The sequence below is a fragment of the Haemaphysalis longicornis genome, unplaced genomic scaffold, assembly GCF_048455015.1.
Source record: "Haemaphysalis longicornis isolate Haplotype H1 unplaced genomic scaffold, Haemaphysalis longicornis Haplotype H1 scaffold_5, whole genome shotgun sequence".
Classification (NCBI taxonomy): domain Eukaryota; kingdom Metazoa; phylum Arthropoda; class Arachnida; order Ixodida; family Ixodidae; genus Haemaphysalis; species Haemaphysalis longicornis.
The window spans coordinates 99,103,743-99,130,233 of NW_027526385.1; the positions used below are offsets into that span (position 1 = coordinate 99,103,743).

At 46.4% G+C, this 26,491-nt stretch overlaps 1 protein-coding gene across 1 annotated transcript in view; it reads right to left on the reverse strand.

The window, feature by feature from the left end:
• Nucleotides 1-555: 555 nt before the first annotated feature.
• LOC144138609 (protein CIP2A homolog) overlaps nt 556-26,491 on the reverse strand; it is an 89,556-nt gene continuing 63,620 nt past the window's right edge. Inside the window, exons 15-22 of the mRNA XM_077670987.1 lie at nt 25,701-25,763; nt 25,009-25,119; nt 15,728-15,799; nt 10,605-10,729; nt 9,347-9,460; nt 9,153-9,235; nt 7,984-8,123; nt 556-3,806 (exon numbers count right to left, since the gene is read on the reverse strand). Of these exons, the coding sequence (XP_077527113.1) occupies nt 3,663-3,806; nt 7,984-8,123; nt 9,153-9,235; nt 9,347-9,460; nt 10,605-10,729; nt 15,728-15,799; nt 25,009-25,119; nt 25,701-25,763 (852 nt within the window). The 3' untranslated portion in view covers nt 556-3,662. The remainder of the gene's footprint in view (nt 3,807-7,983; nt 8,124-9,152; nt 9,236-9,346; nt 9,461-10,604; nt 10,730-15,727; nt 15,800-25,008; nt 25,120-25,700; nt 25,764-26,491) is intronic.

A 26,491-nucleotide genomic window follows, 5' to 3' on the forward strand; every position in this document is an offset into this window, starting at 1 on the left:
CCATGCGGCCTAGTTTGCTTATATCAAAAATATGTCACTTCTGTACTGAAACTAAGAAATAAAACTTTGTTTTGCTTGACAGCCTAGTGAAAGTAAATGAACTAAAATGCATTTCACATTTGTTTTTTATTTCAGTAAAAAACATTTCTAAACGAAGCAAACTAGGCCATCAGTACCATTTCCATGTATTTGTACAACTTTTTGTACAGGTACACGATGCTTTTTAAGCCAGTGGGTCAATGAATTTGTAGGTCCCTTAGGAATGTGATCAGGTCAATTTTCCTAAGGCCTGCCAACATACTTGCTCGTGTAGATTGGCCAGTGACGATGACAGCAGCTCACGGGAGCAAACGGCCGTTCCGTTAATTCCCATTTGGCTGCGACTTCAACATGCCCGCCCACAATTCTCACACACCCACCCAGTGGGACTGACTAGAAATGACAACAGCTGCTGCCAGAGGCTCACGGCCGGTTTATTATTTGGCTGCAGCGTGAATGTACCCACTTGAAGGACAACTCTACGGTGTTCACACTCTCGGAGTCACAACACGTAAGTGCTTAGGTGTCATCAGACTTTATTATCCCTTGTCCACTAAAGGTCCCTGTCTGCTTTGGTATTCAAAGCTTGGCACACTCAAAAACAGGATAGCCTCTCAAATGATGTACTCAAGGCCACACAACCTTTGTGACCACAAACATGACTTTATACAGTCGAAACCCGCAATAACGAAATCGCCGGGGAAACCGGAAAAATTCGTTTTCGCGAGGATTTCGTTGCCGCGAGTACGAGACATAAAAACAGTGATATGGCCAGCAGAACGAAAATTTATTGCTAGAAGTCAGTCAACTTACTTTGCCGACCCTTGCCATGCAACAACTTCAAAGCTCTCCCTTCGCACTGAAAAAAGTGGTCCATTGCCACGTCGTCGTCATGTGCGGCGAAGAAGGACCGAAGAGTGTCGAGGGCATCCAAAACAACCCGCGGGTTGGGTTTCTCCGCGTGCTTGTCTTCTTGGTCCTCGGTGTCGTCAGCTTCGCGCACGCTTTCGATAATGGCCTCGTCGGTCACTTCTTCATGCACGATGACATCGTCATCGGCGCGAACGAACGCATCAACCGTGAGCCCATCTGGGATGTCGATGTCGATGGCTCGAAGTGCCCCCCAGGCGTTGGTCAGCGATAGCGGCACTGCTGGCACTGCGCTGCCAGCACTCTCGCCGTCAAGTGCACCTTCGTCGAAATCTTCGTCTGGTGAAGCTGAAGCGCAATCCGTGCGTGATGCTTGCACGGTGGTGGTGAAGCCCGCGTGCCTGAAGCAGTTCTCAATCAGGGAAGGGGATGTCGCAACCCATGCGGCGGCCACCATCTCGAAGGCCATGCACAAATTCACGTCGGTGGGACGCTTGTGGTGGAGGTTCAGTAGCAGACGCTGGATCAACCTCTCCCTGTAGGCGCACTTCACGCTGCGAATTACGCCTTGATCGAGCGGCTGCAGAACGGAAGTGCAGTTTGGTGGAAAAAAAACCAAGCGCACGTTCGTGAGCTCCGTCTCGTCCATGTGGTGGGCGCTGCAGTTATCTAAAAAAAGGGCCACCGACCTGCCCGCCTTGCGCATGTCGGCATCGAACGCCTCAACCCAGCTGGAGAAAAGAGCGCGAGACATCCACGCCTTCTTATTAGCGGCGTACTGAACGGGCAGCGAGCGGCGGTTTCCTTTGAAGCAGCGGGGCTTCTCGCTCCGGCCGATGACTAGAAGTGGCCGCTTGTCTGTGCCGTCCATATTGCAGCACAACAAAATGGTAACGCGTTGCTTGCTGTGCTTGCCTCCATGGCATTTCTGGCCTTTCAATTCCAGGGTCTTCGACGGGAGCATTAGAAAGAACAACGCCGTCTCGTCCGCGTTGTACACGTCGCAGGGCTGGTACTGGTCGAGTACTTCTCTGTTGGTCAGCAGCCATGACGACGTTGTTACAGGGTCAACGCTTGCTGCTTCTCCCGAAATCGCCTTGGCCACGATGTCGTGCCGGGCTTTAAAGCGACCCAACCATCCAACGCTTGCTCAGAACTGGTCGTGCCCGAGGATGCAGGCAAAGTCCAGTGCCTTCTGCTGTAGTATTTTTCCCGTAAGTGGCACTCTGTTGGCACGCTGTTCGCAAAACCACGCGAACACCGCCTTATCGACGTCCGGAAAGGCCGCCGCGGTCACCGTCTTGTTCTGCGCACGTGCGCCATTATCAAGCGCAGCGAGAATGGCATCTTTGCCCTTCAATATGGTCGAAAGCGAGCTGCACGCAATTCCATACTCGTCGGCGATGTCTTTCTTTTTTCTGCCCTTATCAACTTCCGCAATGATGGCAGCTTTATCGTGAAGCGTCAGAAACTTCCGCTTTTTGGCTGGTGGCGGCATCTTAGCAAGATCCGATGGGCCGGTTGCCACACACACAACGAACTCACGAACTCGCGTGTGCGATGCTACGGAAGTGACGGAATGACGGAAGCAACGCAGGATAGGATTGTGTCGCCCCCTAAGGGTGTCGCTCCAAGGCTGCTTAACATGATGATGATATTGTTGCCGTTCTTTTCTTTCTCCGCGATAACGGAGAATCCGCTCCCGGCGTCAAGCTTTTCTCAGGCACAATTGTAACTTCGTCTCGATTTCGCCACCAGTCCCAGTCTTCTCTTCGTCGTTTTGATTGATTCGAACTGTTGGTGTTGCTTTGGCCTGTTGAGCTCGTCCGATGGCGCCGTCTGGTGGCACCGCTGACCGTATCAGCATGATTGTTTGCCATCGCCTGCTGCAGTGTGGCCAGGCATGTTGCCTGACACAGACCCCATCGCCGATTTATGTAAACAAAAATGGCGGTACCCACGCTAGCACGCCAAAAGCAGACGTTTACGAATTTTGAGTGCGCACAACACGCGTACTAGCATATTTTTGACAGTTAACCTTTGACGGGCGGATAAAATAAGGCCCGCACCGCAGTAGAAAATTCGTTAATGCGGGATCGCTGTTGAAAAACATTTCGTTGCCGCGAGATATGAAATACATGGGCTTCTATGGACGTTCGCCGGGGATCCGGAAATATTTCGTTGCCGCGGGGATTTCGTACTTGCGGGATTTCGTTATTGCGGGTTTCGACTGTATAACATTTTAAAAATGAAAAATAACACTTTCACATTGCTGTGAAGGTGCGTAAAACACACGGACAACACGTGAGTCCAAGTCCGCAAGACTGTCAATTATTGCAGAATTATAAGTTAGCAAAACTCGTCAATTACAAATTGCAAATTGTACATTTATACAAAAGTGCACGGGCGCAGGGGCCAGTGGCAATTAAAATGCACTGCCGGCAATGTCATAGTGATAAAACAAATAAAAAAGGGCCATGCAAATATTGTGAAAACGACCATAAAAAAAATTGTAACACATCATCCAAGCTCTCAAGACTGAAGAGATGGTTAAAGTGAACAAGGCAAACTGTAATGACATGAAGGAGATGATATGTAGTATACATGCTACCACTTGTAAATGCTTCCGTGAAGACAGACGAGAGGCGATGTATAGTATATGCGCTACTATTCGCTAACACTCTTGCCAATTACAATGCAGCAACTCGCGACACTATACAAAGCCAGGATGAAGCAGGGTGGAAGAGTTTTCATCAGACCATGCCAGCACTGATGCTCTGAATCATCTCTTGCATCTTCTTCAGCTTGTCCAAGTCGGCGGCCATCTTTGCAGCCTGCTTGGTCTTGCTCTGGAGTGCTTCTTCCTTTTTCTGGTACTTGATTTCGAGAGTTTGCAGCTGCGTTGAGAGAAAAAGAGAAAGAATGTTTCTATCAGACAATGAAATATTTCAAGGAAGCGGGCTGGCATGGTATCATAGATCCTTGAGTGGGGCAAACAAAAGGATAATAGTTGCAAATGTCTGCTTAGATTCAGGGTGTAGCTATATAGTATCCTGGACAATGAGTAGTGCTGTTTCCAGTAAGGGGATGGTTTGATGGCTTAGGTAAGCACTGCACATTAAAAATCTGAAATTTTTTTAACATAGTTTTGCCTGCCACAGTAGAACCTCCTTACAAGAGACGCTGTTACAAGAGTTGGTTATAAGAGACATTTTAAAATGGTTTGGTTGGTTTTCTTATGTTCACCATGTTAGCAACATTGCATACAAGATACACGGTTACAAGAAACACTCTGTTACTGAAGACAACTTTTTGGGGTCCCAAGAGTGAATTCTACACCAATTAGAAGACACTTTATAGGGGGGGCCTTATATGAAGGACCTTGTGGAAAACTGCCCTGAACAGGAAGCTTGGGCCTGCATCCAAGAGACCGCAGAGGTTCCAGAGACTTTTGAGGAGCTTGTCTGCAGATGTGGACTTGTCTGCGCGTTCGAGGAGCCTACAGATCATGCGATCTTCACGCAAGTAAATGGTGCCATAGAGGATGAACTAGAGGAGTAAGATGACGACGGTATTGTAGGACAGAAAGTGTCGGCAGTTAAGGCTGACAATTGTCCAAGAGCACTTTAATGGCATTGCGAGAACAGGAACACCTGCAAAGTGAAGGGGGGCTTTACCTACAAAAGTTGGGAAGGAAGCTAATACAACCTGCAGTCCCTAAAACTAATACGAATGAATTTTTTAAGCCATAGCGAGAATTTTCTTGTCGGCCTGTCTGAATATGCTTTGATCCTGATTTGTAACAAAGTGATTACATTCAACTCACCACGGTGTTTAGAGTTTTTGGTTACAAGAGACATTGGTTACAGAAGACATGTTTCCCGGATCCCCTGAGTGGCTATTGTAACGAGGTATTACTGTATATACAAACTGAAGTCACATAAAAAATACCTTACACTAAAAAAATTCAGCAGAAGTTGACGTTGCATCTACCTTTTTCTAGTAATGGTTTACGCATGCGCACACTGCCGATCTGCCTTTTGGGGGGTGCCTCGGGTGATATAAGCAAACGTGTGCATCCTCAGATTTCTGCTGGGGCAGCAGCTATTGCTTTCTGGCGCTGCATCTTTTTTTAACACGAAAGTGTTTTATTCCCGGATGCACGAAGATTTCACTGACGTCATATCCGTCACGGAAGTGACGCCTGTACAACAAAGCAAGCGGCCTGTAAAGGGTGCACCCCTGCACAGAGGGTCTTGTTGCGGGAAGCAACCTTTAATACTACAGAGTATGTCATGCTTAGGGTTGTTCGTTTGCGGGTTTTATATTTCATAACGAAAGTGTTTTATGCCGCGATACGCCAAGATTTCACTGACGTCATATCAGTCACGGAAACGACGCCAGTGCACCTTTGCTGAAGCGACCCGCCAGCAGGACGTCGCTCGCCAAGCACACCCACAAGACAGCCGCCGACCCGCAAATCATGCTCAGCTGCAGATTTCGCTGCACATTTCACTTTCGCATTTGACTGATTCCTATCACAGAGGAATCAACCACAGTTTTTTCCCCAATTTTTCAACCAGAAAGCTTGTACAGGGGTTGAAGCAAGCTTGAGCCTTGTGGGGCTGCTCAAGGAGCAGGAATAACACTGTTTTTGGGAAGCATTGGAGCAGTAACAGAGGAGTTTGGGAGCAGCCCTGGAGCACCAAAAGACGAATTTTGGAGCAGGTTTCTATCAAACATCACTTATTTGCAATTTTTCATTTCTGGCAAGCATAAAAAACAAAAATTCAAATGGCTTTTATTCAACATTTAATCAATGCTGAGCAACCTTTTAAGAAAAATATGCCCCCAGAATTAAAGCATCATAGCTGACAAAGAAACAACTGCAGATATAATTGAACAAATTATATCGTACAATAGGAACATTCCTTGAGGTATAACAGCAACATTTTGAACAAAGAAATGTTCCTGTTATTACAACACCATTACAGCCATGAGAACTAGCAAAAAAAAAAACAAAAAAAAAAACAGAGATGAACCCTGCAACTCAAGGTTATTAACTGGGAAAAGAATTTTGGCTGCTATTAGCTCTATCAAGCCATCACACTTCATCTCACTGAAATTGGTAGAGAAAGCTTGCCTCACACAGCGACAGAAAACTTCCCTCTTGTTCTGAGTTGCTTACCGACAGCAAGTGACCCAACCATGTCCAGGCGTAAAAACCTTCCTTTTTAAGTGTGAATACACTTTATAAGCGACCCCAAACCATCCACCGCCGGCGTCGGCGGCGGCGGCGTCCGCAGCGCTCTTTAAAGAAGAAACAGCGTCCGGCGCCAGGTTTCGATCCGAGGACTTTGCGGGCCGCAGCCCGACGCTCTACCGAATAAGCTACGGACGCGACGCTGATATTGTCAGTAACGCGCCTTATATCTTTAACGCATTCAAACTACGTCGTCAGCGGCGTGCGTTGGCGACTCAGCGGCGTTATAGCGGCTTGATAACCATGGTGTACACGTGATACTACAAACCCGATGGAAGAGATGGAAGAGAAGGCGGCGAGGCGGTGGGCTGCGGGGGCCGAGCGCAAGCGCCGCAAGCGGGCCGACAACCGTGCATTCGCACTTTCACATTCTCCCCCTCGGGGAAATGCGGGGGAATTTTTTTTTGTTCACCTTAAAGGGACACTGAAGTGATTTGTAAACAATGCGAGATTACGAGCGCAAATTGTAGTACGGAGTCCCTAGGCCCTGTTTCGACCACTCTGAGCGCGTTTACGCGAATTTATTTAGTAGAATAATCAATTCGAAAATGCTGTCCTCCTCTCTGCACTCTCGCCCATCTTCTGTGGCGTTTTCGTGTGATGTCAGCAGGAGAGGAGCTGGCAATTGGCTGCGCTACTGCACGGCTCGCCGACCTTCCGTGACCGAGTCAGTCGGCCCAACGTTTAGTCCGCTGGCCGCCGATGGGTCGTCGCAATTCGCTCGATCAGTTGAAACTAAGCCACAACACGTTTGTGAATGGAAGAACGTGCCTTTCTTTACTTCGTTAGTTTGTACACTGTATCTAGCTCCAAGTCAAGGTCGCTTCACACAAGCGCTGCACAAGCGCACATGCAACGCTTCGCTGACTGGTATGCCAGTAGGAAAATATAAGGTCTCTTAACGGGGGAGAAGAGTCAGCGAAGTCAATATAGATACTAATGAAATAAAATCAACTGATATTTTTACCGTACAGCGTAAAACTAGGGTGCGGGAAGCACTAGGGTGCGGGAAGCACATGGACGCGGAGGGCGTTCATGCACTGCGTAAGTCTCGGCTAGTGATAGCTACGACTACAAGCCGTCCTCGGAGGCTTATCTTGTGCATTTTACAGCCGACAACATGGCAGAAGCGCGGTACTACGATTACTGGGATATTGAGAATACCCATCCAACGACACCATCGGATGTCAAACATGTTGTTTTACAGAACCGAAACCGAAAGTGTGATTGCTAACCTTGGGCATCGTCCAATCACGGTGCCCCCTCCTCTCAACGTCACAGCTTAGTTGGTGCGGCCGCCGCAAACCGCGCATGGTAGTTTTTCTTCTTTCACGCTTTGTAAAATAATTACCGATTTGTCAACCGGATAAACGATGAAAAGTGTGCTAATTTGAGCCAGTCTATGCAGTGCAAGCAAAAACGGGAGCTTGACAAATTCACTTCAGTGTCCCTTTAATGGGTGCACACTCATAGACTAGTTCAAACTTCCCCCTTCGCATGAACCACGCAGAGGACCAATCGGCATGGGCTTAGAATAACGAGTTGCCAGTACTCTATTTATTCGACTGTAAGGCAGTCACGATTACAAGGCGAGGGTAGTTTGGAGAGCAAAAAAATCCCCCCACACACACACATTCATACATACCATACATACTGAGCTTTGAATATAAGGTGGGGTATGACTGAGACTACAGATTTTCGAAAAAAAAAAAAAAAACACCTCACCTTATATTCGTATAAATACGGTAACTGTACAAGAGCAAGACAACTGCGCAGGCTAGCAGGTCACAGGATGGTGAACGTTGCCAGACCTGTTGTTCGAGTGCTGCCTTTTCCTTCTGCAGCAGGACGCCGGCCTCGTGCAGGCTGGACTTCTCAGCCGCCAGGGACTTCACCAGCGTGCTCTTGTCCTCCAGCTTGCCTTGCAGGATGTGCAGGCACTTGGCCTGGTCTGGGAAAGGACAAGCAGAGAGAAAAAAAGAAGGCAACGAGGCCGGTGAGCAAAAAATTAAAGCAGTTCCACTCAACGTGAAAGCTGTTCAGTGCGGAGGAGTGATCCACCAGAGGGACTGTGGCGACCTCTCTTGACTACTTCCAGTATCAGCCTGGCGTTGACATAGAGAGTAGTAAAGAGAGGGCACCGCAGCCACTGAAAAGGCCTATACAGAGCCAATGCTTCGAGTTTTTATTAATTCAGGGTAATTAATGCATTAATTCGTGGTTTCTTATGTTATATTACTGTGTACTTATTTCTGACCCTAGCAACGGCAACCTCCGTGACGACACAGTGCAAAAATCACCCGCAACACTTTCATTACGACGTGTGCCTGTGTGGTGCAATATTGATATCGGCTTCGTCATGCGAGGGACCCAGATTTCATCCCGACCAGGGAAGTGGCGATTTTTTCGAAGCCTCTGTTTCGGTGCGTGACACCCCGTGACAATGGTGACTGGATACTGTAACACCAGATGAGCTACAACGACAAACCAGGCCGCTAAAGTGCTCCGGACTTAAAACGATCGACCAGGCCAAATGAATATGTCTGGAAATGTGAAGAAGAGGGACAGACAAAGAGAAGTTTTATTGATGAACCATGAAGAGGCTAGCCCTCCTGCTAGTGGCAGCAATTTGGAGCTCACACGGTGAATAAAGAAAAGCTGTGAAATGTCGTTTCTCATCCCAACAATCGCTATTTATTAGAAGCTTTGCAACTATCGGACACAATCAAAACGAAATTGACTGCCAACAGTGAAAATGTACAAGCAGTGGCATGTTTACAAGCAAAACATTTTTCATCGCATCTTCGTGCTACTGTATCAATTTCACGCAGCTCCGAGAAGGCAAATTTGATTTAAAAATTTTAAATACCTTAGCACTATTACCAGTCTTTATAAGATATCTTCAAACAAAGATTAAATTATTGACAAAAAGAAACAACGCAATGCTCAAGAACTGCCTGTCTGAAACAATGACCCCAACCTTTCATCTTGGCTTCATGTTCTTTGATGACCTTTTCCTGGTTCTGGTTCGCCAACTCAAGCTCTTCGTTTGTCTTGGTGAGCCTGAAGGAAGAAGATGGGGCACAGTTGGAGGCATTGAGGGGTACCAACTGTGAACCCTAGCAACATGAAAGCATGGGAAGAAGGTGTCAGAGAATCAAAGTGGAAACGTACGCATCGAACTTGAGCTTGAGGGTGTCACCGTGCTTTTGAAGCATGGCGATCATTTCAGCTTGTGACTGGATTTCCTGCTGAGCCGAATCCAAGCTCTTGAGCACCACTTCAAGCCTGCGGAAGAAAAAAAGATGATCGCGAGTGCAAGTTACAACCTTTGTCCAACTAAAGCATGGAAAACGTGGAATTAGGACACACGGTTCATGAGACAAGAAACGCTTTGAAGTGCTAACGAAGCTATGTGGCAATTTTCTGTCTATGCGTTGCCATTTTTTTTGTTACCCCTTTCATGACCGTGCATATCCTCATCGATAGTATGTTATTGATGAATACAAATTCAAATTTTGGCACACTCCACGCAATTATGGACTGCTAATGCCATCCAAAGGGTAAAAAAGAAAGTATTTTATCAGTTTTGCTTTCGAGTTTCTTTTCTCTGCAGCGGGGGGGTTTTTAAAGCACCTTTGCTGTCAGGCGCACCTGGTTTTGGTTTGTGGCGTCGATGCCACTTGCTGATGCTCCACAGTAATGGCGAATTTTGACACATTCCCATGAAACTGAGCTGTCATCTCTCAATAGCAGCACAGACATGTAAGGTGACTTCGATTCAGCAGACTTCACTACGGATGGCGAAAGTGTGTCAAACTGCCCCGGAGCATCAGCAGGTATCTGCCGGTAGATTTCACTTCCTCCTCGGGCCGTTCTATTGCTGCCGCGCATTGATGTAGACATATCCAGCCTCTTCTAAAGGTCACAGCGCTTATCTGCAGAGTGTTGACTTCGTTCGGGCGAGATCACTTGGTGCCAGCTGCACAGTGGAGCCAAGCCTTATTTTACTGTGTTGAAAAACTGCTTCGCGCGGTGGCATCATAGGCACTAGTGCCTATATTTTTTTATGTATGTAAATAACCTTTGTACTTACAGAGGTCATATTTGCAGTATTATGCTACAATGACCCTGTATTCAGAGTATGGTTCAATTTTTTATGCTTACCCTGTGCAAAGTAGCAATGATGTTCCCATCATTTTCTTCTTTTCGTTACTTTTTCTTGTTTTGATAATTTTTTGATAATATTCATAATAAAGCCATTGTTTGGAATTAATACTGCTGGAAAGCCCTATCCTTCCTCCATCATTTCACACTTTACACTTTAGCATCAATCATTTTCTTTATGTGGCAGGAAAAAAATATTTCTTGGACTACCCAAAAACAACAGATTTTTCCAGGTTCACGAAAGTGTTGCATAAGAGCAGCCCACCTCTTCGCTTTCATGTCGAGGTCGTTGTTCCTCTGTTCCAAGTCCTCGATGTGTCCCTTCATAGCCTTGATCTTGGCTTTCGATGCCTTCAGAGTCTGGACAGTGTCTTCGTTGCGCCTCTCCAGCTGCAGGCAATGGCATTGAATCGCTGAGGTGTGATACAGTTAAACCTCGATATAACGAAGTCGTACTTGCCGGCGAAAATTTCGTTAAATCGAGAATTTCGTAAAATCGAGGTTTCGATTTTACAGTTAATTTAACCAGTTATTGAGGTTTCAAAACCTTGCCCATCGCTCAGAAACAACTGCTATGTAGTTACCTCTCCACTTAACGCGAAATTTGTACTAAAACTGGCCGCAAAAATTGTGTGAATTAAGAGCCTCAACACTTAGGCAATGGAATTCGGATAGCCGACCGTAGTTCGTGTCGTCGTAAAACCGGCGCTTTTTCCGCAACGCCTCATTAAATATGATAGCAGACTAGGTTTTCACTTTTTCTTTTTTTCATTTCGGTCACTACTAAACGCCGCTGTTAGTCCATTGAACCCGCGTCCGTGCCCCGTGAACTTCACCCCGGCGAGGTGCTGGTTCAAAGTTACGCCTCTTTTCGTCCGTTCAGTAGTAGGCTTGGCCGCGGCGTTGAGGGGTGCGGCGGGCCAACAAGGGTGCTATAAAGCTTTCTAAAGACTTTTTTCATGCACAAAGGCTCTGCAGTATGGGCGCGTGATGCAACCACGACACTCGAGATAAAGCCATGATTGAGAATTGAGCGGAGTACACACAGACCGCTTCACTTTGTGGAGCTGCGCTTACGTGCTCCCGCTAAAGTGGAAAGCTTACATTAAATATCTTCTGGCCAAATTTGATTAAGCAATTACTTGTATGCCCGCTGAGCCCTAAAAAAACGATTTCTCCGCATCGCAGCTGTATAATCAACACGTTTTGACCACGTTCGGAGAGCAATTTATTGCCACCAGCACTCGATGTTCAAGCCGTAGTGAAGAAGTCCGTAAGCAGTGCTTGGCGTTTCTTGACCAGGGTGGGCTTTACGTGACGCTCGTATGCTGACAGCGTTAACAAGGCTTGCTCTTAAACATTCGCGTGCGCCTGCGTGCCTCCGCAGAACGTTGATGGCATCTACCGTCGGTTTCACTGACACTTCTACAGGCTCTTGTTCGGAACACTTTTCTTTCCCTTGGAGTGCTCATGCTGCTTATAAGACTCATCTAATGATGGACGAACAAAATATTACTGTGGTTATCAGCGAGCACAACCTAGAGCAGCAGCACCGTGAGCAAAGACGCGTAGAAAAAAAAAAAAAAAAAAAAAAAAACACTTGAAGTAGGCTTCGGCAGCCTAAGCATAGAGGGCGCTGGCGTAGGCAACGATGGAGACGTCAAAATGGTGGCGGCACTATTAAACCGTCCATGACCGCTAGCGGTTTTTGAGCAGCAGCTTTTATCGCTTTTAATTGTTGTCAACCGCATAATTCACCGCTTTTCTTTCATTTTAGCCTTTTATCAGTAAATGTGAGTAATTAATGTTTTCAATGTAGGCTCTGAGAGGCAAAATAAAACGTGCCTCGACCGGAATTTCGTTCTTCCTTTCTCGCCGTGACTTCGTTAAATCGAAAGCACCGCACAAAATTACTTCGTAAAATCGAGATAAAAATGCATGGATTTAGCAAAATTTTGGTAGAAAACTGGAAAAAATTCGTTATATCGCGAATTTCGTTAAATCGAGGTTCGTTATATCGAGGTTCAACTGTAGTTGCCACATGCTGCTGAACACACACTTAAAGGCCAACTGCACTCAAATTTCACCCTGGCTAAATGCCTTCGAAATGTGTAGTAGGTACCATGAGAACTACTGCGACGCGACCGGTAGCTCTGTGCAATGCGTGGTTATTCAGTTTCAGGCACTCAAAATAACGCCCTTGCAGACGACAAAGCACCTGCCGGCATGTCGCGCAAACAGCCATTTAGCGGAAGTGACATGCCAGCCGTCCAGGCCGATCGGCCTGCTTCGCAGCGGGAGAATCCAGGAAACTCGTATTTCGCGCCACCGGTACTCCTGGCCTTCGTGGCTCCGAAGAGGCTTCGTCAACCATGCGGTTCTCTCCTTTTGGAGTGTCGTCGTGACATCATGCCTACGCGGTGTGGCTGGACAAGCGCTCGCTTTTCCTCACGCCTCCCACACCCCCGCACGTGCACACTCACACTCTCCTCCTGGCTGGCCGAGCCGGCCGCGTCGGCCGGTCTGCACAGCTCGCGCCGTCAGGCCAGGCCGTCTGGCCGCTCGCGCCGACGGCTGATAAGTCACTTCCGCCTGCCCGTAATGGCCGCGTTTTGCCCAGTTTCGTTTTCAAAATCGTTTTTGCTCGTCGCTTGCGGCGTAATTACGCACATTTTAGGCGTCATACTTCGTACATCGCGGTCTTTTTAGTCATACTATGCAGGAACAGTGATTTCGCGCGGTCGAAATTTTGAGTGCAGTTGGCCTTTAAGCCCACGGAACTTTTAGAACATTTACCACTGTTGAGGAACAGGCTGCCCCCAGTGACCACATTCAATAAACTCCAATATGGTCTAGTCCAATTATAACAATATCCCACGGAAATTCCTTTGTTATAACCGATAATTGCTGTAGGCGGGTTGACAAAAAAGAAAAAGAAAAACGAAACAGCTCAAAACATTTTATTCGCATGCAAAAAAGGTCGTGCTACTACTAATTTGCAGAAAAGAAGCTATAGCCGGTCAGCTTTGTTCGCTGCACGTGAAGCTGGCGCACATTGTTTTCAACAGCATCTGAGCAAATGGTCTGTGGCAGAAACAGAGTCCCCGAGGGACTGTATCATGCATTGGGCCTCCTCCGAAGACACTACCTGAGTAGGCTGCGCAACCGTGTCCGCAACCGCATTCTCCCAACTCGCTCGTGGAGCAACGAACATTACGGCCAAAAAATGATCAATTCAGTATAAAAACAGTACCCCAGAACAAATAAATGAACATTAAGCATTCCAACCACCTTAGATGACTATTTTTTGAACAACGTTTGTGCAGTAAGTGTCCCCCATTTTCCTACAAATATCTCATCTTTGGCGACTGCATTCCTCACACAGAAAAGCAATCGGAGATGTGTGGTCGTGCTGCCGACCACTGTGCCAGTTCACCCAGCGCAAAATGTGCTTCCCGTCTCGTTGCTTTATGCTGTACGATAAAGGTTTCATTTGATTTAATTCCTTAGAACCATTAACTTCGCTGACTCTTCTCCCCCCTTCAATTGGCCTTAGATTTTTCTACTAGCATACCAGTCAGCGAAGCATCGCATGTGTGCTTGTATGGAGCTATTTGGACTCACAGCTTGATACAGTCTACAAACTAACAAACTAAAAGCACATTCCCCCAGACACAGAAGTGTCATGGCTTAGTTTCAACTGAGCGAACGAATTGCGATGACCCATTGGCGGCAAGCCGACTAAACACTGGGCCAACTAATTCTGTCAGAGGGTCAGCGAGTCGTGCAGTGTGGCGCAGTCAAGCCAAGTCATGTCATTTTGACGTCATTCCGAATGTCGTAGAAATCGGCAGAAGGGTTGCAGAGAGGACAGTATTTTCGAATTGATTTTTCTACGAGATGAATTTGCGTAAACACACCCAGAATGGTCGAAACATGGCACACTGACTCCGGACTACAATTTGAGCTAGTAATCCAGCAATGTTTACAAATCCCTTCAGGGGCGGTATTCTCATAACTGTCCCTTTTGAAAACATCCCTTTCATCGTGACGTACTTGAAGTTAAGCCCAAGGGCCTTTGATTCAAATACCGTAACTGTTCTTGGAAGTGCATTTTAAAGAACTAAAACCATATTAGAGTATTCTTTATGTGTTCATTTGAAAAGTATTTTGGAAAACAAAACGCGATGAAATTTTTTTTGTTACGACGCTGAAAGTTTTCACCGCAAGGGGAGGAAAGTGCAAAGATGGCAGCTGCAGTCAGCTGTTTTGTTGTGCTAGTGAAGCGTAAACAATGCTGCGGCTACTCAGTTTTTTTCGGTTGGACTCCGTTTTGAGGTTTGTGACAATGCCCGCGCATCAAGAAAACTTCCCGGTTACATATTTTGGCATCGACGCACTTGTGGCAAGCCGACGCGGGCTTTTCCAAGGACCAGGAATGGTGCTTTACGTTGTTGAATTGTATGATGCTCTACGAGTGGAAAAATGTGTAAGAGGGGGGGATTTCCGCTTCTTAACGACTTACCTGTTGCGCGAGACGTCTACGAACGTTAAGCTGGTATGTGTATGCCTAAAGTACCAATAAAAGGTTATAAAATGTCATATGGAGTGCTTGTGTAATTTTGGTCATCTGCTCGACAACTATCAAGCTCGCAGACGATCCTTTATTTCACTGTGCGGTGGCGGCGTATGATGCACAGGCTCACGGAGGGCTGCGACAGCGATATCGCTTGCTCCTCGACGCTGAGCCGCGCGCGTCCACTGACCAAGTTTGTCCCAGAGCTCATCGCACAGCCACCGCCCGGTCCTCTTCGAGAGGCGGAAATGCTGGCGGAATGCTTCTAGGGGCATATTGAACGTGTCTAGATTGCTTCTCGACCACTTGTTCCGCCGGCGAGCCACCAATGAGGCGATAATCGGCGCATTCATGACTGCTTCCAAAAACCGTCTGTTTGAAATTCAAATTGCCTGCTCGAAGAAGCCGCGGTCAAACGCAGTAGGTCCGCTGCGCTTGCGTTACGTCACATCCAGTTTGCTTTTAGCCAATCAGGGCTCGCTCAAAAGGGACACTTTTGAAAGGGACAGAACACGAGAATACAACCCCAGTGTCCCTTAATACAAGCGTCACTAGAGTACCACCAACAGATAAATCCCACCACACTTACTACTAAGCCTGTGGCAGGAATGTTCAACAGACCGTTACATGCGTGCTTAGTCCGGAGCAAGAAATACATTTCAACACTGCACTCAAGGTTCGCCGAAGTCTTTTAAAACTAATATTTCAGTACAGACGTGAAGGAGGGTGGATTAGCAACACTGCTCCCTCTGCCATCGTAGAGAGACAGAATACTCCCCCATCGTTAAAAAGAAAAACGTTAGGAAACTTACGGTGTCCCTTTTTTCCTGGGAATCCTCGATTCGCCGTTCAGATACCCTCAGAAGACTGCGAAGCTCTTCCACCTGCGAGCAAGGCAAAGCGTTATATCAATTTGAAATGATAACTATCAATTTCAAATTATAACTGTGCAGCTTAACTTGTGTGGTGCTAAGAGCATCTCAAACAGAAAAAATATTAGAGGCACACGAATATTCGAAACATTTGGACGTCGAAGTAAATGTGATATTTGGTTTGGCTTTGGAATGAATAGCACTGTGGCGGTGGTGATGCCTATTAACAGGCGGACCTAGGCTTGCGTGGTATGCTGGAAATTGCTCCTCCGATCAGCACTTTTTCACTGCTAAGCGCGGGAAGTCACCACGAGGCAATGAGACTTGTATGCCTCAAAAGTCAATAGATCAAGCACAAATGTCGTTCCTTGTGATCTAATGGCCTTTAGGAAAATGACATCGACCAAAGAGGCATGCGGAGCGGCTCTCCCTCGAAGTTCTTTAGACAAAGCTGACCCCTGACCCCAAAGCTGACTAAAGCAGTCCATGAAAAATTGCCCGACGTAACTTGTTGAGATAAGGTTCAGCTTATGAAGTTATGCCAATGGTTGCACTAAGTTGGTCTAGGCGCGGAACAGTAAGGATGCCTCTATCCTCTTCATTTCTTTGGTAACACAATGCTGATGTTGTGGTCGCCGAAGAGATCGGAAATGCTCTTCAATGACGGTTTTTAAAATGCACCATTCGTTTGCGGTGTGCAGTAATTCTAACGGACACCAACTTTTGCAGCTTGGATTTCCTGTGGACAGACTTGCCAATGCTCCCTATGCTCTCTCTTCAGCAGCTAAATGAAAACGGCCTCAGCATTCACTTCCAGTGGGTTCCTTCCCATGTAGGAGTGCTTAGAAACGAAAAAGACGTGGACAAGCTGGCCCGTGAAGCGACATCGTGTACTCGTTTTCTGAAAGTGGCTCCAGACGAATAGCATTAATAGTAGAATGTGTCGAATAAATTTTTTTCAAAATAAAGTATTTTAAAATTTCAAAACACAAATGGGCAGTTGTTTTAAAGATCGAGAACATACAAAATTAGGCCTTGAAAACGAGAACTGCCCTACTAAAAAGTGCATGAAAATTGGCCATGCATGTGTTCGTGTCACTGCAAATGTCGTCGAAAGACGATAGCCTTCTGCTGCCCCTGCCAATCTACCGTCTAACCTGCCCACCTCTCACGCCGCCCCCCTTTTGTCTCAGTCCACCCATTGGAGGTTCCCGCAGTTCAGTTTTGCTGTTGGGACACAGTATTCGAGCCACAAGTGCGAAGTCTGGGCAGCAGGCTTATCTGTATTCTGCATGAAACTTCTTTTTCAACACGCTCTTATAATTTGCTCTCGCGAAAATTGAGCCTACATCTACTTTTAATTAAAATAACACTGAAAAAAAAAAAAAAAAACACTGGCTATGTGCCGACATTCTTCCTCAAATAAGACATAACATCTTTTTGTCGAACAATCCCGACACATCTGGAGCGTCTTTCTAGATTGATCAGTTTGGCAATGCTTTGCCTATAAACGTCGCACCCAAGAATTCAACTTTTGGCCGGGCGGCTGGATTGAGGGACAGACAGACAATTTTTTGCATTTCATTGGCTGAAGAAAGAATACCGTCCTTGAATATCCTTTTGCAACGAGTTAGAGCTAGTTGGGCACTGGATGCATCGCACCTCGCGTATAATCGACCACGGCAAACACGCACAGACGTTCCCTGTTTGCAGCGACAGGCTTTCCAATAATTCACCGGTGTCACGCAGTTACACGACTGCAGGAAGGCGCTATTGGGGAGTGCCTCCTATCTTCTTGCCCTTGTGTCGACTTCACCCTAATGCTACTCTTTTCCCATTTTGATAACCTGGTTAAACTCAGATGAACACACTCCAGACCAGAAAGCCCCGCTACGTATTGTCAGTCCTCGATTCTTCTTTGACAACCGGTAATGTTCCTTCTATTTCTATATGGGACATAAGAGAACACGAATTTGTCTATCTTTGCACTCCTATAGACACCGAGCTAAAGCTTTCCTGACAAGAAGGTGTTAAGCTCTGCAACTCCCATATCTGGTTTTGGGACTGATGATGATGATGTTAGGTTTTCTTGGCGCAAGGGCATCAAGGCCAAAGAGCGCCAGTACTATGGTGAGGATTATTCAAGTGAGAATATAAAGTACAGAATATATAATAAAAGGTACCTCAGATTTCTGTTGGTGTAGAGGGCCAAGAATTGGTGTAGAGGGCCAAGTAAAAACATTTGACACTATGACAGGCATTTTCTACGTGCACCCCTTGCCCCCGTCTTTGCGGTAGCAATGAGTGGCCCTACCGGGTCCTAGCGTGCGATGGTGGCTCGGCTCACGGGTGATACGACACATACCTTAAAAAATCTACGTCTGAGAGGTACTTAAAAACACGGTTAGTAGAGAAAAGTGGCTCGTCTGATAAAAACAGCAATGGGTGTTGAGGGATCATGCGTGTGTACAATTCTGGAAAATGAAGCTTTCTTTGCGGTTCAAGTAGTTTGCATTCTACCAGTACGTGAATGACTGATAGCGACCCTCCACACCTCAAGCAGCGTGGCTGTTCTGTTCCTTTCAATAGGTACGCATGTGTAGCATGGGTATGGCCTATGCGCAGTCTACAGAGAGTAACCTCTGTGATCCTGTCTCGTTTCTCACAGATCGATCTACCTAACTTGGGTTTTACCATGTGCAATTTGTTTGCTGTTTCCCCATTCCAATCTTCCTGCCATTGGTCTCGCAGCCTCTTACGTACGTACGCTTTAAGATCCTCGTACGGGACGCTTTGAATATCTAGATCACTCCGAAGAGCTGCAGTTACAGCATTCCTGTCTGCTTGCTCATTTCCGGCTATGCCGCAGTGACCTGGGACCCAACAGACAGTGATTTCAAGTTTTTGTTTGTGGGCTGAGCACAGTAGTTTTAGCAATTGATTAAAGACTGGATTTTTTTGTAACTTTCCTGACGCTAAAGCCTGCACAGCACTTTGAGAATCCGTGAATATCACTGACTTTGGGACATTGTTCTCAATAATATATTCTACAGCCAATACAAGGCCGCGTGTTTCAGCAGTGAATATAGATGTGGCTTCAGGCATAGTCTTTGACGTGGAAAAGTTGGGACCATGTGCAGCACATGATACTGCACCAGCTGACTTGGATGCATCTGTGTAGAACTCAGATGCTCTGTACTTGTTCTGCAAAAACAAAAAATGCTGCATAATTAATTCCTTTGGAGCGGTTCTTTTGTCAATCTTCATAAAAGAGAGATCATAAGAGATAGGGCAGAGATCCCATGGAGGGACAAAGTCAGCAAAGCTGGTTTTCTGAGCGTCAGTGAAGGATATTCCCAGGCCTGCGGCCAGTGCCCTCACCGACAGAAGGAATGGCTCAGCCATGGCAGGTCGCTTTTCAAAAAGCTTGATTGCCTGGTTACCTAGAGTGCTGTTCGGGTGTCCGGTCAAGGATGTCACTTTTAGAGCATAATTCAACCCAGTGTACTTCCGCTGTGTTTCAAGAGACCACTGATTGGCTTCCACATACAGGCTTAACACAGGGCTTGTTCGGAAAGCGCCTGTAGCCAGACGAAGGCCAAGATGGTAGACAGGGTCTAACATCTTTAGTGCTGTTCTCGCGGCAGATTGATAAACAAGACACCCGTAGTCGATGCGGGACCTCACAAGGCTATTGAATAAGGCCAATAGGCACTTTGTGTCAGTACCCCAAGACTGGTGTGAGAGGACTTTCAGGATCCTGACTGTATCCAAACATTTAACTTTAAGGCGTTTGAGGTGTGCAATGAATGAAAGTTTGTCATCAAGCACAACCCCAAGGAACTTGTGCTCCTTTTTTACTGCTATGGGTGTTTCATTGAGTTTAATAACAGGATCTGGGCGGATACCACGCTGCCTAGAGAAGACCACACACGTGCTTTTTTCTGGGTTAAAACAGAAGCCATTCTCATCTGCCCATTTTGTAAGTTTGTTTGCAGCTAGTTGGATTTGCCTCTCACAAATGGACATATTACATGATTTAAACGCAATGTGCACATCATCAACATATAGCGAGTAGGATATGGAGCGAGGCAGTGCAGTTCCTAAGGAATTCATTTTAACAATAAAAAGGGTGCAGCTGAGCACACCACCCTGCGGCACTCCATTTTCTTGGACGAACATCCTCGAGAGGACATTTCCAACCCTAACCTGAAAGGTGCGCTCCGAAAGGTAATCTTTCAAACTGTTCAGCATGTTTCCACAAACTCCAAGGCGGCGAAGATCGCAAAGAATACCGTAACGCCAGGCTGTGTCGTAAGCTTTCTGGAGGTCAAAGAAAACTGATAAACAATGCTGCTTATGAACAAATGCATCCCTGATGTAGGATTCAATAGCCACTAGGTGGTCTGCTGTCGATCTACCAGAGCGAAATCCCGCCTGGCGATTGTCTATAATACCATGGTACTCAAGAAAATAGATAAGGCGACGGTTAATCATTTTTTCGAAGACCTTGCATAAGCAACTGGTTAAAGCGACCGGTCTGAAACTAGTTGCAAGTGATGGATCTTTCCCCTCCTTTAGAATCGGCACCACAATAGCTTCTTTCCACACTTTTGGAAATTGCCCTGCACGCCAGATCTTGTTAAACAACAGTAAGAGCGCTTCTAGCGTGTCGTCGTGCAGGTGCTTAATCATGGTGTATGTTATTCGGTCTCGACCTGGTGATGATTTACCACAAGTAGTGAGCGCCACTTTAAGCTCCTGCATAGTGAAGGGGCAATTATACCCTACCTCAGACTGCCGTTTGTCACGTACAATCTTCCGTTCCTCTGCATTCTTGTGTCTCAGGAAGTTATTTGAATAGTGAGCTGAGCTTGATACATACTCAAAATGCTTGCCTAGAGCATTCGCTTGGTCTTGTAAAGTGTCTCCACTTGTGCTGACCAAAGGGTACGTAAGAGTGTTACTTCCTCGGAGTGCTTTAATTCTCCTCCATACTTTCCACGTGTCAGTATATGATCTGATTGATGACACAAAACGATTCCAGCTTTCTTTTTTCGCAATACGCCGAATCCGTCTGCCATTGGCCTTTGCCCGCTTGAAAAGTACCAAATTTTCAGTCGTTGGGCACCTACGCAAGACACCCCATGCCTTATTCTGTTCCTTACGGGCCTGCCTACAATCATCATTCCACCAAGGTTTCGGCTTAGCAACCCTACTAGAAGAAGTCTGGGGGATGGACCTCAGCGCAGCTTCAATTATATGGGTGGTCAGAGTCTCAGCAGCTTCATCAATACCAAGGTTGTCTATAAGTGTATAGTGACACTCAGAGAGCTCTTTGAATTTTTTCCAGTCTGCGGCCTCCTCCTTGAACTTTTGTGGGCATGGAGTGTTGTCTTGTTTGTTGTCTACAAGCTTGAGGCTCACTGGAAAGTGGTCACTTCCGTACAGGTTATTAATGACCTTCCACTGGAGTGCTGGAAACAGAACTGGAGAGGCTATGGCGAGATCTATGCAGGAGTACGTGGCATGTGTTGTGTTATAATATGTTGGGTCTTTCTTGTTAAGTATGCATGCTCCAGATGATAGCAGAAACTTTTCAACGAGGCGTCCTCTAGCATCCGTGCGTGCAGAACCCCAGAGTGGGTGGTGAGCATTACAATCCCCAACTAGCAGATACGGCTCTGGCAGCTGATCAACTAATATTTCAAACTCCATACTGGAGAGCCCGTGGTCTGGAGGTATGTACAGTGAGCATACTGTTACCAGTCTATTAAAGATAATGGCTCGTATGGCTACAGCCTCTAAACTGGTCTGTAGCGGTAAGAACTGGCATGCCACTGATTTTTGCACGATAATCGCAACTCCTCCAGAGGGATGCATGCAGCCATCCCTGTCCTTCCTAAATACAGAGTAGTTCTTTAAGAAGTTAGTTTGGTTCGTCCTCAAGTGTGTCTCCTGGAGACACATAATACTTATTTGGTGTTGTGACAGCAATTCATAGATATCGTCCAAGTTTTTCAGGAGGCCTCTGCAGTTCCATTGGACTACATTATCAGTTACCATCAGCTTATGCTGAACAAGGATTAAGGAAGTGCCATGCTGTCACCCTCCGAGGCTCAAGACACCTTCCCAGGAGCCGTGACCCTAGGTGTCTTTTGCTTTGAACGGTCGAGTGACGTGCCGCGCCCTATCGGCGTACCACGCAACGGAGGGCTTGGCGTTGTGTCCATGGCTTCTTGCGAAGCCTCGTCAGCAGGGCTAGGCTGGCTGGTTGCGGCAGCCTGCCTCTCAGCAGGGACCGGCAGTGCAGTGCCAGCAAGGGGCCTAGCGTTGGCATCAAGGGGTGCTGGGGCAGCCCTTGACGCTTCTTTTGTGGCATGTGCAGTGGCCTTAGCCACCGGCACTGAGGGGGCTTGGGGTGTCCCTTGGGGCCTCACTGGGAGGGTTCCAAGGGGAACTCGAACCGAGTGTAGCGCCGCCCCCCGTCGCGCTACATCGGCAAAGCTAGTGTGTGTCAGGAACAGTCTCTGTCGTGCTTCCCTAAAGGTAATGTTTTCCTTATACTTCAGAGCAATTATTTCTTTTTCTTTCTTCCATTGCGGGCACAAGCGCGAGTACGCGGCGTGCTCTCCCATGCAGTTTACACAGTGGAGTGGAGCTTCACAGGTGTCAGACGAGTGGTCGGGGAGGCTACACTTTGGACATGCTGCCTTGCCTCGGCAGCTCAGTGAACCATGGCCAAATCTTTGGCATTTATAGCAGCGACGGGGGTTTGGAATATACAAACGCACAGGGATTTTAACGTAGCCTGCCTCGACAGACTCGGGCAGTACACTGGTCGAGAATGTGAGGATTACATGCTTGGTCGGAATTTCCTTCCCATCTCTACGTATCTTGATTCGTTGAACATTCACAACATTCTGGCCCTCGAACCCTTCCAGGAGTTCTTGCTCAGACAAGTTCAGAAAGTCTTCATCAGAGATAACACCTCTGGTAGTGTTCATGGATCGGTGGGGACTGATGCTCACAGGATTGTCGCCAACAGTGGTTATTTTCGTCAACTTGGCACACTGAGCTGCATCTTGTACTTCTAGGAGAAGGTCACCGCTTCCCAGCTTGCTTACTTTATAACCGCCGCCTAGCTCATTCGTTAGAACTTTGGCTACCAAGAATGGTGACAGACGTCTCATTGACAAGCCTTCTTTTTCACAGTGCATGACGTGAAACTTTAGGAAATTTTCTGACTTTTTAGGAGTGAAAAACTGCTGGACTGCTTCGTTGCGTCCCCGTTTTGGAGGACGATCATGGGATGCAGAAAATCTTGTTGCCATAACAAGTGAGATCAATTCAGCAGCTATGCTGGCCGCCCACCACCGAGCCCAACCTGGGAACGCGCTAGATGCGCGTTAGCCATACATAGCTGCTATAACCCTGTTTAAGTCCTCAAGGTTGATTCCTTACCCAGGGTTAACCCTCGCTGCCTGGAAATGTGTGGAAATGAGGAAAAGAAGAGATGACAGGATAGGGGTAGAAAAGAAGACAGGAAGGTGAAAGAGCTGAGAGGGAGGCAGGAAAAGGCGACTGGCTGGTTCCCCCCGGGCGGGTCAGACCGGGGGCACCGTCTGCGAGAAGCAGGGGCCAAAGTGGTGTGTTGCCTCTACCGGGGGGCCATGAAGGTCCAAAACAACCCCGGCTTTGGCTCAGCCACCAGGATTCCCTTTTCCCCGGACACGGCTCAGCCACGCACAGCCGGGGCGTGGGTGGGTCCAACCCACATGTGCTCGGGTCCGTGGTGTTGCAAGTCACCAAGTGCCTATGGCAGTAGGCACCCCTGCGGAGCTCGGGACCGTGGTGGCGCTACTCACCAAAACACCTTGAGTACACAAGGTGCCCCCTGCGGGGTGGTTTTGGGACTGAGCATGTTTGTTAACACACACTTGCACCAATTTTGGTCTCAACCCTTTTCATATTTTAGAAATAGATGCTCTCTGCTGAAGATTCTAGTAAGTGCCCGCAGAGACAATCACAGCACAAATTCTTTTTAAAAATAAGATTTACGGACAGTTAGTACTTAGAAAGTTCCATGACCAAATGCAAAGTTTGGCTTAAGAATAAGGCTAATTTTTCATGCCGTGTGCTGCCCTATACACCGAGTTGCCTTCCTAAAATTGATGTAAACATCTATGTAACTGCTATTTACATTTATTTTTAAAAGACATGTGCTCATTCTGGTTGTCAGAATATATACCAATTATTACACTAATACCGAAACATTTGTGGTTGAGGTCACCACGAGAGGAAAGTTGACCCCATATAAAATGTAGTAGCATAAATAAAACTAAAGGCAGCAGAAAGCTATTCTACATTTGCTTTATGCCATAGAAAAATTTTGGCAAATCTTCTAACCGAGCCATTTATTTGTCTAACCCTATAGTTAGTGGAGCATGCTTGAAAAGTAGTATATGTCCGTTCTCTTGCTGAAAATGGCTCAATATTCCTTTCAATTTGAAAATATTTGCTTCGATTCACAGCTATTTCAAGAAAATCCTTATTCACATCATATTAGCTTCGGAACCAAAAATAACTACTTGCACACCACAAAAAATATACATGTGTAAGCGGAAGATAACAAAGCCCTTACAATTTAACTACTAATAACAGCCGTTTTTGTGTTAGTGCCAGTGAATGTGGTGCCTCTTTTTCAATACCACAACACAAGTGGTTGCTACTAGCTAATGGAAACGATGTTTTTTTGTACAAAATCTGCGTGGTATTAACACAAGTGCACCATAGCAAGAGACCTTCACAGCTTTAACTATTACAACGAGGCAAAAATATAACTACTCGAAAGCTTAATAAGGAACTGCGTACAGTTTAGTTCAGAAAATAATACAGCATAAGCTGTATGGCCAAACTTCCTCTACTGCAGCAAAAAGTGGAGTGCTCATTGTTGAGCTTCTACAGTGTAATGTTTTTCGAGCAGCCGCTAAAAGCGCAACAGCAGAATTTGCTTAAACAAACATTTCCCTGAAATCATTTACGGAGAAAACTAACATGACTTCCACGACACAGAATCCCACCAGAGTTTGGTGGTGTCACTCGAGCATTCACAAACAGTACATCTAATGGTGTCCTAAAAAGTGACAGAAAAAAAGAAAATGCTTGCACATTTCTGGACAGCAACGTTGTAAACGAGGGTAGGACAAAGAAAGCCAGACCTCAGCTTCATTCTTGGCCTCGATGCAGGTGTACTTGGTGACTAGACGATCAGCCTGTTGCAGGGCGGCTGTTTTCGTCTCGAGCAGCGCCAACAGCTCCTCCTCCCGCGCCTTCAAAGACAGGGCGAAGAAAGATGACTTGTTAAGACAGGTTTCCCTCGAAGCAGCCCAGAAGACAAAGCACAAGTTAAGACAGGTTTCCCTTAAAGTGGTCCCGAAGACAAAGCTCAACTTTCGTTCCTTAAAAAAACTGTGTTGTCCTGATAACAATGGAAACTCTATGGAAAATTTCAAACAAATAAAGGAGGTGTTGAAGAAAACACACAAAGAACTTGCAACTTGCCAACCACTCTGGTGATTTCTCAGACTTTTTTCTAGGTTTTTTTTTTTTTTGAGATGCTCGAATACTTGAAAATTCAGCTTGAATGAAAACCAGAGGACTCAGGAAGGAGACACAAACACAACAGACAGAGGGCCTAGTCGATATGAACCAACTCGCCCAAACCCAACCAGCTAAAATACTCTCACTTTGAACGAAATATTGAAAAAAAAGTAAGCTTGGGTCATTTAAGGAGTGGGGAAACAAAAGAGGGAGAGAAAAAAAAAGCCTGCAGTAATGCAGGCAACCAAAATGCTGCAAATGTCCCATACCAAAGCAGACAAAACGGAGAGAAAAAGGCTGAGAAACCCACCTTGAGCTTGAGTATCTTGGTTTCATACACTGCCAAAATCTCAGACTGCTTCAGCTCACCCATCTGCAAAGCAAGGTTGAGGGGGTGGATCCACACACCACGTCCACATTTGATCAAGGAGCGAAAGTCCGTCAGAGGTTTCCATCCCGTGGACTCTGTGGTAGACAATCAATGCAGCATAACACATGAGCTCCTTCACTTCAAAGCTATGAAAATGACCTGGAGGTGCAGTCTCAGTTGAATAGGCAAAATACAGCGGATCCCCGATAATATGACCTCCAAAGAGACCGCACGAAAGCATCGTATGACCGGGGTGTCATATGAGCGGGGTACTGGTAAATGCTGGCCTAGTAGACTGTCTCAACCGACAGGCGGGCTAAAAACTTATTTAAACTACTATACTTAGTGCATCCTCATGTAATTTCTGAACCCCAAACTAAAATCTAAAGTTTCTAAAAATAAAACGCCTACAAATAAAGCCACAGTCGTTCGTTGTAACCGAGTGTTCGCTATAACTGCGGCTGTTGTAAGTGGGCTTGGCGGCATTATTAAAGGAGCCCTGAAGAGAAAATACAACTTCGTTTAATTTGAAAGAACTAGGATTCAGTATCTCACTCAGCTCCATTACAACCACAAAAGATGTTTTTTTAACGAAAAAAAAAAAAAGCAAGAAGTATTTAAAAACTTTCAAATTTTGCGCCACAGTGACGTGTTGTGAGGCAGAATGACGTCATACGGGCCAACAATAAAACACAATTTTCAGTGCGTTGACTGCACGTTAGCATTCAAGT